At 36.0% G+C, this 16,188-nt stretch overlaps 1 protein-coding gene across 1 annotated transcript in view; it reads right to left on the bottom strand.

Annotated features, from left to right (window-relative positions):
• The window catches only part of YAF2 (YY1 associated factor 2), a 27,039-nt gene extending 10,882 nt beyond the window's left edge, over positions 1-16,157 (bottom strand). The window contains exon 1 of the mRNA XM_085318524.1: positions 16,015-16,157. Within this exon, the coding sequence (XP_085174650.1) occupies positions 16,015-16,049 (35 nt within the window). The 5' untranslated portion in view covers positions 16,050-16,157. The remainder of the gene's footprint in view (positions 1-16,014) is intronic.
• Positions 16,158-16,188: the final 31 nt, after the last annotated feature.

The raw sequence follows: 16,188 nt of genomic DNA, 5'->3' as shown, positions 1-16,188 counted from the left end.
AAAAAAAAAAAAAAAAAAAAAAAAAAAACTATTCCAGTAGCATCATGACAATGTTTCCACTCTTTATCCAGTTCACACCCCTTTGATTTTTTGTCCTCCTCTGTATGCTGTACATACAAGTTTATGCAACTTCTATGTTATTTTAAGTCATGCCTAAATTCAGCTGGTTGCTACCTTATAGATAGTAATAATTTTTGTTAAAGCACTCATCTTTAAAATATACAAATTCTTCTCTCCATTTGTCTATAATTACATTGCCTGTTTCTTCCTTTGACTACTCTGTTCTCCCCTCAATTCCATACACAAATGTGACCCATAGATCCACCTTATCCTTTAGTGTGAACTTTTACCCTCATGCTCTATCTATCTCAAGTGGCATTTGCTTCTACAGTTAGAGGGCCACAATCTTTAATACAGTATTCCTCACAATATTCCACTGTGGCAGAGGAATATTATTATCCCTAATACTACTTATTAGCAGAGGCACAAAGGAAATAAGGACTCAGACCTATGAGAAAGTATTATGAATAAGCTGATATGCAGTAACCACCATGTGCACTCTTAAACCACTGCAAATGCTCTGTAACTTTTGTTAGATTAGTTTTCTTCCACTGATAGAGAAAACTGTACTTAAAAGCCTTGCTGCAGATAGTTCTGCCAATTAGGTGATGCACAGGAACTGATAATACTATTGTAAGAATTCAAACAACATTAAACTTCTAAGGGACTTTTCAAAATCACTGCCAAATCTGCAGTATGGAAAGTATTTAACCATTTCTTCTCCAATTGAAAACAAGTACCCTCATCACAAACTGACCTTCTACTCAAGCAACTGCACAATATTTCAAAGACTAATATCCTCTAGCATTAATACTCAAAATTTATTTTTTCTGCAAAATGACACACACTTCTATACCATCCCCAGTACGTTAAATATTTGATTTTAAAAATGTCAGACTACAATAGAATGTACAATCAGAGACATATATAAYACCTACAACAAAATTTCTGGACACTTGAAAATGGCATGCACCTTAAAATAATATATATATCACATAATAAAAACAGTGTTACTGTGAGACAATTAATTACTACTTCAATCATATCTTATCCTCCTTTCCACCACCCCTTTGGGTCTGTCTTCTTTTTGAAGTGCAAGTTTTTAGAGGCCACTATCAAACTCTAAGCTCACTCTGCACAGAATTTAAAATTCCTCACTTCTTGCCTAGTCTACAAAACTTGCGTGTACTTTCTTCAACTGGAAGTTACTGTAGCTTTAAATCATTTTGAAAAAAAAAATATTCCTCTCTCTCCAGTACCCTATCATCTTGGGTATCTCTTTTCCATCTTCTACTGTGCGACATCTGTGCATTTCTGGCTAAGCTGAGTTACAATACTCTAATTTTTTTCAAAAGGGATTCTAATTTCAATCATGCTTCTAGTACTCCCTGTTCTAACTAGTACTACTTTTACCAACTTTTGCTATTACCTCATTTAGCAACGACATCAGAAGTGCCTCATTAACATGTCTTAGTTTTTCTAGTCTTCAGTTCTCTTGGAATTAAAAAGCAAATTCAGTTCTTATGACAAGGAGATCAACTGAAAGTCTTTACTTGTCTGTATCTTGTAGTATACTGCAATGGAAATGAGAACAATCCCTGGCAATAGAAGACAGGTCATTGAATAGATGAAGTTCAGTCATCCCCTTTTTATAGTTTTGGTCTTTATGCAGAAAATAACAGGATGGGGGCCATTTCCAACGATCCTCTTTGAAATGTGTAACCTGTTTGCTAACAGCAAAAATGTATTTTGCATCACACAGGTCAACACATTCTTGGAAAATTTATAGTATAACTTCATATATAAAAGGCAGATATTGCATATCTTTTTTGGCACTACATCTTATATAGTGTTGCAATTCAGGTATTCACACTTAGGACTGCACATTGTCATGATACTCTATGATCTGTATCACTGTTTCACTTCTTTATCTTTTTATACCCTCTATCATCTTTTCCTTATCTCTAGACAACACAAAGAAAGCCAAACTAATGACAGTTATGACTGTTTCTTCACCCAAATCATTCTATTATCAACTCCTAATATTAGACAGTCAATCAAATAGTTTCATAAATATGAACTCTTCTAATGTTTACTCCATTTAAGTAATTAAATAATCAATAGGCTGTTGTGAACTAAAGAAAACAATTGGAAGTAATAAGGTTAGGTTTAACCAGATCCTAATAAAAATCTTGTTTTTCCGATATTTCTATTACAGATTTTTTTTWAAAAAAAAACTTCAGAATACTGTTAAGTGCATTAGAATCTTGTTGAGATCAAAATCAAATAATTCCAATCCTACCTTGTTCTCTTCATTACTAGACTGAATCATTCCCCAGTACAAATGTACAGGCTTTAAATATCTTATAATTTATTTGAAGATCATTTTCCACACAGGTCTATCTTAAATATTAATGTCTCAAGAAGCTAACAGAAATCCGATATCCACAGTAATACTCTAATCTCTAGAATTTTTCTAGTTCACAGTCATTACTGAAACCTCAAGAAAAGCTTATCTTTGCACACTTTCTACTTAATCATCGTATTCTTCCCAGTCCTTACTCAAAGTCTCCTTCACCACATATCCTCGCTTCTCTAACTACTAAGGTCCATGCTCTCAAATATCTTAACACAGTAATTATATCAATTAAATTAAGAATTAGCATTCAGTTCTCATCTCAATTACAAATAGATGCATAGAAGGAACAACGGATTAGTCAAGCTGGAAAGATGCCTGCAGAGTTTCTTTACAGTAAACAGCTCTTTAAACAAACAAAATACATCAAAGGATATGAAAAAAATGTATTTAGACAGAAATTTTTCTAGCAAAAGAGCACTCACATAATGCACAATATTAGGAGAATATCTTCACTGAAACATGAATGCTTTGAACAATTCCTATGGCTTTTAAGTAACTTCTACAGGATACAGCTATAGTTAAATATTGTATCAATGAAGTATAATACACCTCCTGAGTGTTTTCAAAAAGACATTAATTATGCAGAGTTCTAACTGTAGTTTTGGACTACAGTTTAGACAGCTTTCTGCTCTGAAGATTACAGAACAGGCTACAACAAGCAGCTTTGGAACGCGACTTTTCCATTATGGACTGATGTTTAGATGCTACAAGGTCTAATTGGCTCCTGAATGAAATATATGCATTTCAGAATTTTCCACATCAAATAGTGGAGTATCATAAAGTAGAAGATACTAAGAATTAAATACCTTTTCCTCCGGCCCTTTCTTCCATTCTTTTAAATACAATTCTACACCCTCTTACTCCCATATAATGATGACCAGGTACTTTACAAGTGTCAAGTAATTAACATTTTCACTTCCTCAAGCACGTCTTCTCTCTTTGTCAGAAGTCTTTCTGCAAAAGAAGTTACAATGAGGATAGTGACTTTTGCATCTATACCCTTTCCTGCCTCATTTGTCTCCCACTTTACTGGACCTTAACACTAACAAATGCAAGTAACTTCATCTAAACAGGAGAAGAAAGTTTTAAATATATGTAACTGTTCCAATCTTCCCTGTTTGGGCAGATCTCTGCCTGTGAAGAGCTTAACTTCAAACATATATATATATATATATATATATATATATATTTTATATATATATATTTTATATATATTTTTAAGACCAGGATTCTATGAAATATGTCATGAGGCTAAGGCCTATACACAGACGTTACAACGGTGTCTGCAGCTTTAAATAAAATAAATGGATAGAAATTAAATTTAGCACCCTAATCTTATCAGCACAGCTTACAAATACATAGGTAAAGTATTTCCTAAGACTCAAGAAATTGTTACTCAAGTTCTTTATAATACAGAATGAAATTGATAGATCTGAAACACAAACACATGCATTAAGTCATTACAACTGTCCTCATATAATAAATTAGACAATCAACAGTCATTAAACTGAATTGACACATACTGAATGGTAGAATCTTATTAAAATTCAAGTCAGAAGGCAAAGTTTAAATCTTACATTTTAGACCACTTACTCCATTTTATGTACAAATCTCTATCATTAAGGTTTAAGGACATGCAATGCTGCAGTACAGAAGCAAAGGAAAAAAAAGATTCCTTATCCTTATTCCTAATACCTCTCAACAGAGATGCCTCAAGACAACAATGAATTTTTCAAGCATCAGTTTGACAGTAAATACTTTAAGCAATGTCCTGAAATATTTTTCAGACTTCAGTAGCAGTGGACAACACAGAAAACAATAATTCCAAAATAATTAGAGAGAAATGTCACACAATTCAACATACGCACACACACACTCCTCAACTTTTAATATGACCCTCCATATGCTTGCAAGTTAGTAGCTACAAAGTTGAGACTATTTTATTCCACCTGGCAATTTTTGAAACTAACAAAACCTTTTAATTTTTCTAGATTTGAGGTCTAGCAAAATGTATTTCAAAATTACAGTTATGGACTATCACATTTGCTCTGTAAACCCTATAAACTCTTTATACAGCATCTTATGCAAAAAGAGCCTCTAAGTATCCCTGAAATACCAAGTAAATAATACTCCAAACCTATGGAAACTGCTTGTTCAGCTTCACTGAAAACCCAGCACAAACATTTGTCCCCTTAGCACCACAACAGGTTTACAACTTACCTCCTGAATCCACAGGAATTTATGATCGATTCCTGCATAAGCACATTGATAATATTATTTAAAACAAAAGGGAAACCATAAGAAATGTCGTGGATACACTAAGTAGTATTGCAAATATTGTGGCCAATTAGACCTTGCAAACTGTGGTCTACAGAGCAGAAGCCAGCAGTATGTGTAATGATGCTACTTAGCAGTTAAAGTCACATTACGAGAATCTAAAAATATTTCCTATTACTGTTTCTTATAGAATAAATACAGTATTTGCTAGCARTTAAATTACATCTCTAGCAGGAGAAGCAGTCTTTGGATTATGACACAGATCAGCTCATCCTCCCCCAGTCATCAGTACTCTATTAAGCAATCTGTAGCATAAAAACTATCAAATTAAACTACGCTTAGCTTGCAGTGTCACATGAATGTGCTCATGCTAATCACCACACAAAGCCACCTTGTGAGAAACTAGTCTTTATTTCTACATCGAGGCAGTTCATGATTAAATGCACCTTCAACATGCAATAATTGACTTTGTTACCCAAAATTATTTTTTCTCATTATCATCACTTCTGTCATACTCTGGAGTGTTAACAGTATATTACACTGCCTCTGCAAATTATACAACAGACTGATTCTGATGATTCAAACAATGGAATTAGTGGTATGGGGGAAAAAAATATAGACCCATATGTGTATCACAGATTAACAGTGCAATTTCTACACATATACTATATATTTTAATGCCAACTTTCAGCCAGATCTGATTTCCAGTGTTTTGATATTCCTAGCTGTTTCACTGCGTGAATCATTTACTTAGAATTCATCCATTCAGCACATTTCTAGCAATTTTGTCTTTCAGTAAAAGCTGATTCTATCAGTAGACTTACAGAACCCATATGGTTTTATCAGTCACTGTATAAATGTGCAGAAAACCACCCCTTGAGGCACTGTCCCTATTTAATCATTCCCTTTAAGGGAATGCCCTATTTTCCAGATGGCATTTAACAGATGAGGCCAGCAAGTCTCCCGCAGACAACTGGTACAATGTACAAAGGTCTGCCCTAAGCAGAAATATTTGCATCAGGGTCTTTAGAAAGCCCAAATTCACCTTCATGAATAATTTTTAAAGCGGCTAACAAATGCTACTTTTTCAACAACCATTTTTAAGAATCACCCTCTCACATGTTGTTATTAAAAATTCTTCCCCGTGTGCCACAAACCATGTGGTTCACTGATGTTCAGCATAAGTGATGTTTATATCGAAAACATTCTGTTTGAGAAACATAGATACCAATCAATTCCTGTTTCCTAGATGACAGTGCGCTACACATGAGCAGGGCTCAGGAAGCTCAATTTCCTTAACAACATCCCCTGAGGAGGCAGTGTTTGGGAGTCTGCAGAGAAGGCAGTGGGTACAGTCTTTTAGACCCCTAGATCCTTGGGATTCATGGGGAAGTGACCTCTCCCAACTTCCAATCCCACAAAGGATTGGATCCTCCAGGCTGCTCCTCTGTCCCCTTCCTGTAGAAACTGTGATGCTTCTTGCACCTATGCAAAAAAACACACGCAAAAAGTGAGGTTCATATCAATGCAGAAGCACAGATATTGTTGCACAAAACAGAGTAAATATTTGGCACAGGTAGTTTTGTGACCAAACAGGAAAGAATTCATTTCTGACCTATCTTATTTCTTCCCTTGTATCTTACGAGTTTGATTCTCCTAGAAGGTTGTGGCATCCAGGAACTTCCTCCATTCAGATCCAGCGCTACAGGGATGTCCATTTTAAAGAAGAGAAGAGACTATATACTACCCCTAAACCAAGCCTCCATAATGCTTTAAGGAAGCAGTATATTCAAAGAAGATAACATAAAATAATCACTTCTATTTTTCCTTTCTTTTTCAGTCAAATACAGAATTTTCAGCTCATGATGCTGAGCTTACAATGTGACAGCATTTTTATGAAACAACTTTCACTGAATGTGTCAAACCAACTTTTTTCAGCTTTTAGAGTTCTGTTTTTTAAAACAAATTTTAAAATCTTTATTAATTCATACGTTTTCTGATAAGCACTGTCATTTGAACTATGCAGTTCAGGTATAGTATAGTCAAGCTTTACAGAAAAGTTTAAAGATGAGGCCAAAGCTTTCAGCAAGTCAGAATAGGAAAGTTTTCAGTTATTCATGTTCCCCAAACCCCCAATCTCCTAAGAAAGCAAGAAAAAACTTGTAGCAGATTTCAAGGTCATATCTTGCAGTCTTCAACCTGATTTCTGGTGGAAATTGCCAGCTGATAGCCTACCAACAACATTTTGCCGCTGAACTCTCCAAGTTCAAGCCTGCTGTACATCAACGTACCACATTCCAGTTGCATGCACTTCAGAGAAAACAGACAATTCTCAGCATCTCTCTGTCCTACTTAAACTACTCATCCATTATAAGCTGAAAGTTACTGCATGAAAGCACACAAAATGTACACTTAATATTTTGTCCCAGTAGCCTACTTCAAAAATATTTTGTAGCCAACTATATCAGCTGAGAAGACATTATTTTATTATATATCCAGGAAAATTTTCTGCAGAGCATGCTAACCTGACTTTCAAGATGAAAAGCATAGACACTTGTATCAAGGTATAAACAGAAATAGGGGACAGTCACAACAATAAAGAATAAATTGTTACAAAAAGTCACAGGGCACATGTAACCTCTGATCATTCTACAGGTGATACTACGGGAGCTTCCTTCTTATCAGGAAGACTTCTATTTATTGTATGCAAGCTCAATGTAGGTATTTATCTTTCAGACCAAGACAGCTAATTATTTTACCAAGAAAAGATACAGTAAGTGAGAATACCAGTGGTGGAACTAAAAATAAAAATGCTATTTCCACTAATAAAAAAAGCTAAACATATTGAAACACTCACCACTAATGTCTGAAAGGAAAGCACACAATCGTGGAAATAGAAAGGAAAAGTATGTCCATTATCAAATATAGAAAGTAAACAAATACAGATGGCATGAAGGCTTCTTTACTTCATTCTCCACACAAAGGTTTAATTCCATATAACCAAATTAAACAGAGGAATATGAATATAATTTACAATAGGAAACAGAAAAGCTACTGAATGCTATATGTGGCAGCCAACAGCATATAATGAAATTCACTCTAGAAAACAAATTGTTTAGAGAACTAACTACTGGAAGAGGGAGAAGTCATCAAGTACTACAGAAGGCAGGGGGCAGAAATCACAACATAGGTAAATAAAAATCCAGGAAATTGCAGGTTATTCAGCCTAACTTCTAACCACAGAAAGATCCTAGAACAATTTTTTTAAACAATTAGAAACAATGTAAAGGATAAAGCCAACTGGCTTAACATGGCTAGTTTCTCTCTAACAGAGTAATTGCCCCAGTGACTAGAAGAGAAGCAGTAGGTGTCCTAGGTCTTGACTTGTGACATGGTTAGAAATGCATTCTCTCACTCAAGCTAGATATATGACAGGGATAAAGTTGCCCAAACTGAAGTTCACAATTAGGGCTGGTTTTTTTCTTTCTTTTTTTTTTTTCTTCTTTTTTTTAAGTCATTCTCAATCATCAGTTGTAGCAGTAGAAAGGCATTTACAGTGAGGTTTTACAAGGTATACTATTTAATATACTTATTCGTGATTTGGACAAAGGATTAAAGTATAAAACAACCAAACAGCATCAAGCTGAAAGGTCGTGAGAAATATCTGAAGATAGTCCTGACTTAGGATGACTCAAGATAAAATCCAAGAAAGACAGTGCAAAGCACTACAGTTAGGCAAGACAACGCATAAAAACCAGACAATATCCAAGTAAAAGTGCAACACAAATGGACATGAGATTGTATCGGATCAAGCATACCACAGAACAGAGAAGCCAATATCACAATACCATTGCACAAAAGGAAAATCCTCACGCAAGGTAGCAGCAACGGGCAACATTATTTATCAAGAATTTGAAAAGGAATAACCTCACTAAGCCTTACACTAGAAGTAAGCTACACTAAGCTGAAAGTCTGTCTACAGTTTGAGGGTATCGTAGTAAGAAAGAAGTATACAAATGGAAGAATCAAGAATAAAGAAATATGATAGACACTGAAGAAACCTGTGACCTGCAAGAAAAAGCTAGTGTAATTTTGTTTGTCTAGGAAAGAAGATTTAGAGAGAAGACGATGAGAGAACATGSAAATCTGTTCCAATAACGACAGAACTACAAGGATACTGGCTACTTCTCCGGGAACGTGGCATATACAAATCAGTTTAACTTACTGAACAGAAAGGCTGGATATCTAGGAAAACATCAAGGATAAGGTACCAGAAATAAATAAGGTGTCTAAAAATGTTACAGTCTCCTTCACTGGAGCCTTCTTAGGACAAAGCTCAGTTAGAGATTGCCCAGATTTACTGACTGCCCTTTAATACAGGGAACTAAACCTTCTGGAAGACCTTTTCCATCCTGTGTTATAAGGCAAAACAGATGAGCCAAGTGATTTTTAAGAAACACATTAGCCTTCTTAGAGCCATCCCTATAACAAACCCAAATGTGTTCAGAGCTTTTCCTACTTTAGTAACCATGGAAAACAAATACAAATAGGTACATCTTGTCTTTGGATAAGTACAGCTCATCTGAACAAACCATTTTCAACTGCCAGAACCTACCTTTGACCCTGCAGTGCCCACTAACAAAAAAAAAGCCTTCCAGAGGGCACACCTGCTAACTCCACAACAAGATTTGAGAACACCTTCTGACAGCACTAGTTATAGGAAGGGAAAAGACAAAGCTGTATAGAAAGGGACGATTTGTTTTCTGGTTTGTGTATATTTATTTAATTATGTAAGACATATATGTACAGAAGGCCCATTCACAATGACAGATACCTAAATTGCAGGCTGAAGTTGACTGCTGGTATGACTACCACTTCGAATGTGATAAAAAAAAAAACGAAAAAGAAAGAAAGAAAAAAAAGAAAAGAAACAACTAACCTAGGTTTAGACTTGCATTAGATAACATAAACAGGCCCTGCTATGTCATAGCCTAAAATCTAATGAAATATAGTTTACTCTGTTAGGGTGATTGTATTAAAATAAAAAAGCAAGCAATAATGAAGACTCAAATAAAAATGTCAAATTAAAAATACCAAGCTCATGATTAACAAAAGCACATTTTTCACGAGCTGTTTAAAGTAATGTATTAAAATATCTGTCAGGTTCAAAGCTACACAGATTTAAGAACAGAATTAATCTTAAAAAAAAAAAAAGAAAAAAAAAAGAAAGCAGGTCATGCAGTCTTTTAAAAATATAAGCTTTATCTTCTTTTGACTACCTGTTAAATTCTTTATTCCCCAGACAAGCTATGTCTACCCATAAAATAAAACCATTTTATTAATATTTTATTTCATATGAGAAAACAAAACAAAACCTGATTTACATTCCCCTGCACAAAATCCCAAAATGTCACTGTATTTTTTCAGGGAAAATAATTCCTACTATGATGCAAAGAATACTTCTAAAAGCTATCTAAAAAAGATTTAAAGTTCAGAATATCTAGATTATCTGATGACTATACACAGACTAAAAGGGAACTATTCACTAATGTTCTTCCTCATAATAATTTAATACTTCTCCTAACAGCATAAGACTTGTAATACAGAGCTTGATAAAGTATGTATTACATATCATTTTTCCCATTCACTTCACTCCTATAAACGTTTCCTTTTCCAAACTGCTATATACAACGAACAGCTCTTCAGTACGTTAAGCTTGATTTAGGCTTGTACTTGTAAAATCAGCATGACAGCTGGTTCTTCCTCTTTTTCTCCCTTGCAACCTACCCCTGACGCACACATGCGCGCATGCACACACACAGAGGCTACATACTGGAAAGCAGAAGAGAGTCCTTAACAAGCTGTTGTAAAAGAGACATGTTAAACCAGATACACGAGATAAGCACCAATTCTCTGTCCTGAGCCTTACTGCTTTTCAACAAAAGTACAAATACCAGATTTGGTTAAATGTAACTGATTTGTGCTTATAAACATCCAGATGGTAAATGACTAAACAAATTGCACATATTTTCCTGAAGAAAAGTGACCTTGATATCCAAGATAAAAAATTAAGCATTTTATTTATGCTTATCAAAGCATAAAACAAACTTCTGAGAGCTTCAAGTAGAGACCTGTATCTTGCATTTCTGAAATTGTCAACATACATTTCTAAAACGCATGCATATAAAGAATGGTCACATTCTCGGGGGCAGGCAAGGAGCATACATCAAACATAAAGCAAGCACACAAAGATGGCCTCCAAGTTCCTTATATCTCTGACTCTCTCTTCTATCTGGTTATGATTTAAAGTTAGCTTTTCATACCTTAAGCCAAGAAAAAAGGAACAACACAGTAATGGAGATCGATAGCGCATAGGACTTGCAAGATATGCCCTCCTTCAGCTAGGTTTTTATATACATATACACAAACACACACACATATTTGTATATGTATGTGTGTATCTGAATATGTATCTCAAAGTGTTAGAGGCATCCATCCAAATCCCACAGATATTCATCCTAACTCATGATGGCCTACTCCAGCTTGGCTACAAATTTCAGGGTCTATTTTATGTGAATGAAGTTGCATATAGCCACTGGCCCAACATGTTTATCAGAGAAAGGAATACATTTTACAAAATGTATCTTCACAGAAGCCCTCTTGTGCCTGTTTTGTTTTCTGTCTCCTTACTCTCCCTGCACTCCCCTTTCCTCTCGTCAAAAGGAAGAAAAACTCTTTGGGTTTGCATAGCGTATACTAGTCCTGTAGGTTCAGGAGATTTTTACTGAATCTAAACTCAGCAATAAAAGTACTTCTAAAAAAAAAATAAACTGAAAGCACAAGAAGCATATAGTCGTTATACCTTTGTACAATAGTCCTTCTCCTATTATTAACTTAGAGAATAATATTTGAAAAAATATACTCTAGAATTCTGTCTACTTTGCTAATTTGAAAATTACAGAATCCTATCAAGTCCAAAGAGAGAAATCAATCCCATATTGCTTCCCCCCACTAGACTGCTTTTTCTTGATGTCAAAAGAAGGCAGAGTATCACACCAAGCACTTCAATTAAAAAAAAGGCCAGATTTGCAGATTTGCAGTGCCACYTGTAACTCTCATTATACTCCCTGGGGTGTTCATCCTTTAAGTTGAATGGACAGTTTGTCACAGCATAAAGAATGGGAACATGTAACTACGGACCAGAACACAGTACACAAGTGTAAGAACCAAATTAATAGGTGCAAAGCAAGAGATATTTTAAACTCTGGATGCTCCACCTCTATCTGCATAACAAAATGTTAGTATGATCTAGGGGAAGAAGGAAGAGAGAAGGGATGGAGAAGTAAATGCAGCTTCCCAGTCCTCTTCTGTACCTATGTCCCAGTATGCCCTCTTAGCAAGACTGAAACTCTGACCCTTGGCTTTGTAATATGTCTGAATTACATGAGCAACCATTACCTGACAAGAAGAAAAAAAAAAAAAAAAAAAAAAAAAGACACACCATATTGGAGGAAAGAAGAGAGAAAGCAATTACTCAGTGCAATAAGGTCTGTTCAGGGATCCAGCCCAATTCTTGAAATTCAGCCTGCATTCATATACCCATGTTCACATACCCCTAATTCAGATAGTTCCAGATAGCAAGAGGAAGGAAAGAAATAAAGAAGAGGTAGTATGCCCATTGAGGCAATTTTCTTTTGGGAAAGCAATAGTTGTGAGAGTCAGTCCAGACTGAGTAACCCCCTATAACATCCTCATGAGCTAAATAATGCACTTCCAGGGTTTCCAGCATAGTAACATTGCCACTGTTGCTTTTACAGTGGTGCTAGTCTGGGCTTTTAGAGTGCTCTATTACTTTATTTTTCTGTACAACAMAAGTAACGGAGGGGAAACGATGATTTTCAAGTGTTTACGTCTCAGCAAAACTTAAACAATTTCATGGGGCAAAGAAATCAAACCACTTATTTAGCTTAAGGACTCTTCCTCTTGCCAAACTTCAATGGCTTTTGCAAACAATAAAGCTTCTCAAAGAGATCATACAAAGTCTTTATCATGGAAACTATTAGGCAACCTAAATATAGTTCTTTACCAGTACCCTCTATACCACAGTATGTTAGGGTTCTATTCAGCATTCCTTACTCATACTGCTAATGAACTTCAGCAGGAGATTTGTCCAAGTAAGTAATGATTATTACAGCCCTAGGTTCCTTACATTTATACAACATCTTTCATCTAGAAAAATTTCAAAATGTTTTAAAGGTCACATATAGAAAATTACTATATTCAGTATAGCCTCCTATCAAGAGGAACATAGTAATTTATCAGTACCCAAGCAACAATGCAGAACAATTTAGGTTAGCAAGTAAACAAGAAAGCTCTATCTACAGGGAGAATTCAGAACCTTGATGATGTTACCAAATTAAAGTCTGGCAACAGTTCTACAGCAAAAGCAAAGGGATTTTTAACTGGCAGATAGGACCGTAGTTTTACATCTGACTCATAGCACATTCAACTCCAGCACCATGCTGGGACAACGATTTAGCATTAAACCCAAGGAGAAGCCTGCCACCTCAGGAATCACTTACATCACTTCTTGCAACATCCAGGGTTTCTTTTGGTTGGAGGTCTTCCATCCAAGCACAGACCACTTTAACCATGCAAGGTGATACTGCCACAAAGTTAATTTAACTCTATGATACAATCTGTTTCAGTTTAGAAGTATATTAAAATATAATCAAAAAGTCATACGAATCATTTTTATTAATGTCAAAAATTCCACCAGTTTTTCAAGACCATAATCCATGTCCAGCCTTTGGCATAAAATATAACTCTTTCAGAGAGAAGAAATTATTCAACAGTGAAACCGCACACCAACTTGAAAATATTTCATGCAAAGTTAATTGTACACAATTACTATGAAAACTACAACAGTTTTAAACAAGTTTACAACTAATTTCCTGTGACTTTCAAATATACTCATCTTCACTACAATTGCCTGCTTTTCCACATGTTCACATTTGGGAATTTTAATATTCAGAAGTAGACTTTAAGTCTACCACAAAGAAACAGGATTCTCTGAACTAGAAAAAAAATAAGAAAAAACAAAACAAAAATGTTTTGCAATGTCTTACAGACAAAGGTCTCATCTCATCAGTGTAAAAAAAAAAAAGCAATAGAAATTTTGAAAGAATTAATGCACACTAAAAATTCTGTGGAAGCATCAGCTTAATGTATATAAACATTAAATTTCAAAATGATAGGCCAGACAAGAATTGATTCCTAGGGTCATCTAAACTTGACAGCATTGTTAGTTTGAACAACATTGATGAAAAACACTTCACTGCACAGACAATATGAGCAAATGTTTTAACAGGGCCCCAATTTGGTTTCTTGGACTCTAGCTCATAAAAAACAGTTAGCCAAATTGTAATTAGAGAATACCTTCATCTGCTTTCTTGTTTGGATGCTAGAGGGTTAAAAAAAAAAAAAAAAAAAAAAAAAAATCCACCCAAATGGCCTTTTGTGTCTCTTTGGCACCCTAATGATTCTCTCCAGAGACACAAAGGTCTACTTACTAGCTCAAAATTAATTTCAGATTTGGGGCCTAAAATTGCCTGTTCTAAAACTGCAATCTGTACTTATCTCACACCATGTGTAAATCCTGGACTTCGTACACATATGAAAGTGTGACCTATTTAAACCTTACAGGGAAAAAGAAATTCATAGTCAGTTACATATTTGTTGTGGAGTTTGTGTAGAGAAATAAAAATCAATGCACCAACTAAAACTCCGCATATCAGAACACTGTGGGGGAAGAACGGGACACCAAAAATTAAACTCCATACTGTGCTCTCAAAATATTCAAAAAGAAAAGAAAAGGCCATTGGCTTATCTGCTTATTTTTTCCACACTTTTTTTTTTTTTTTTTTTTTTTTTTTTTTTTTTTTTTTTTTTTTTTTTTTTTTTTTTTTTTTTTTTAAGTTTTAGTGCTTTTATTCTACCAAGCTTCCAGTAGGACAAAACATTATTTTAAGTTGACTTTGCCTAGGAAGCTGAGTGGGGTTTAAAAAAGGCTGTTAATTGCATTTGTGCTGTTTTAAAGCTTTTGCATTCACTCTTTCAGCAGTATTATTTTGTTGAATACCATCAATCCATACACACCTATCTGTTCCGTAAATACAACACCATTTTTGACTGTAAACCATGTTACATGTGATAGATACACTTCCTCCTAGAACATATCTCTCACCAATTTTCTTATTAAAAAAATCAACTAGTATTCAAGACTAACTTATCAGAAGACTTTGGGCATTCTTTCAGGTTTCCAGATGTCTAGGAAGTAAGTGTTAGAAATAAAGCAGAATCTTACTTGTAAAATAACTTGACTTAACCTTGCACTTTTGATTTCAAATATGTAACATTTGTTGTAATTCATACTCCATATTGCTTTGAACGGTACCTAGAATGTAACTGCTGCTTTTGATAGGATTGCAACTTTTATTGCCACTTAAACTTCTCTTGCCGACAGGATTAGCCAATAGGTATGATAATCACAACAAAGGATTCTTTAATAATATTCTGTCAGCACACAAAGACTACAAGTGCACTCCTGTTGGCTTTAGAAAATCCTCCATTCCCCGAGTGCGCACATTTAGGCTGTAATATTGAACAATACGGATATATGCAGGAACTAGTTAATTCACTGCAAGCTTTCCGAGGGATGCTACAGAAAAAAGGCCCTTCTGGGAAGTCACTGATTTTTTCAGGGTGCCGCTTCCACATGGCGCAATTTAGCCCATCTGCAATTCCCTTCTAAACAGCCAAGAGTCACTATCCACCTCAAGAGCCACCAAATCTGCACGGGGAGCAAAATAGTTCTGCGGATGAAAGCAAGCAGTGGCCGGGGGGGAGGGTAAAAATGACGTTTTAAGGAGATGAAGTTAAACTCCTTAAAAGAAAGAAAGAAAGAAAAAAAAGGTATTAATCCAGGCGAGTGTTTTAACCAACTAGCAGTGCCCCGGGGGGGGGGGGAATCGCTCTTCCCTCACGAGGGGCTCGGCTGCGCAGCGTCTGCGCCGCACAGACAGTTATTATTTTTTTTAATCCTTTCTTTTTTTTTTGTGGCGTGGGGGGGAAGCTCTTCCCAGCCGGTGAACGCCGGCCGGCTGCGCGCTCCGGGGGAGCCGGGCCTGCCCGGGGTCAGGCTGCGGGGGCTGCCGGATTCCCGCGGCGCGGCGCGGCGCGGCGCGGCGGGGACTCACCGTGTGGAGGTGCCCTTCCTCACGTCGCACATCATGCACTTGAAGGCCTCGGCGCTGTTGCGGAAGGTGCAGACGCTGCAGTCCCAGTAGCCCTCGTCCGAGGAGGGTTTCGGCTGCCGCTTCGGCCTGCGGAGACACACGCACCCAGCGGGGGGGACCCGCCGCCGTCACGCC

Source organism: Rhea americana, unplaced genomic scaffold (assembly GCF_003343005.1).
Source record: "Rhea americana isolate MKP2758 unplaced genomic scaffold, rheAme1 scaffold_54, whole genome shotgun sequence".
Classification (NCBI taxonomy): Eukaryota; Metazoa; Chordata; class Aves; order Rheiformes; family Rheidae; genus Rhea; species Rhea americana.
Note: the sequence above shows the minus strand (reverse complement) of the source record. Positions and strands in the feature narration are given on the sequence as shown.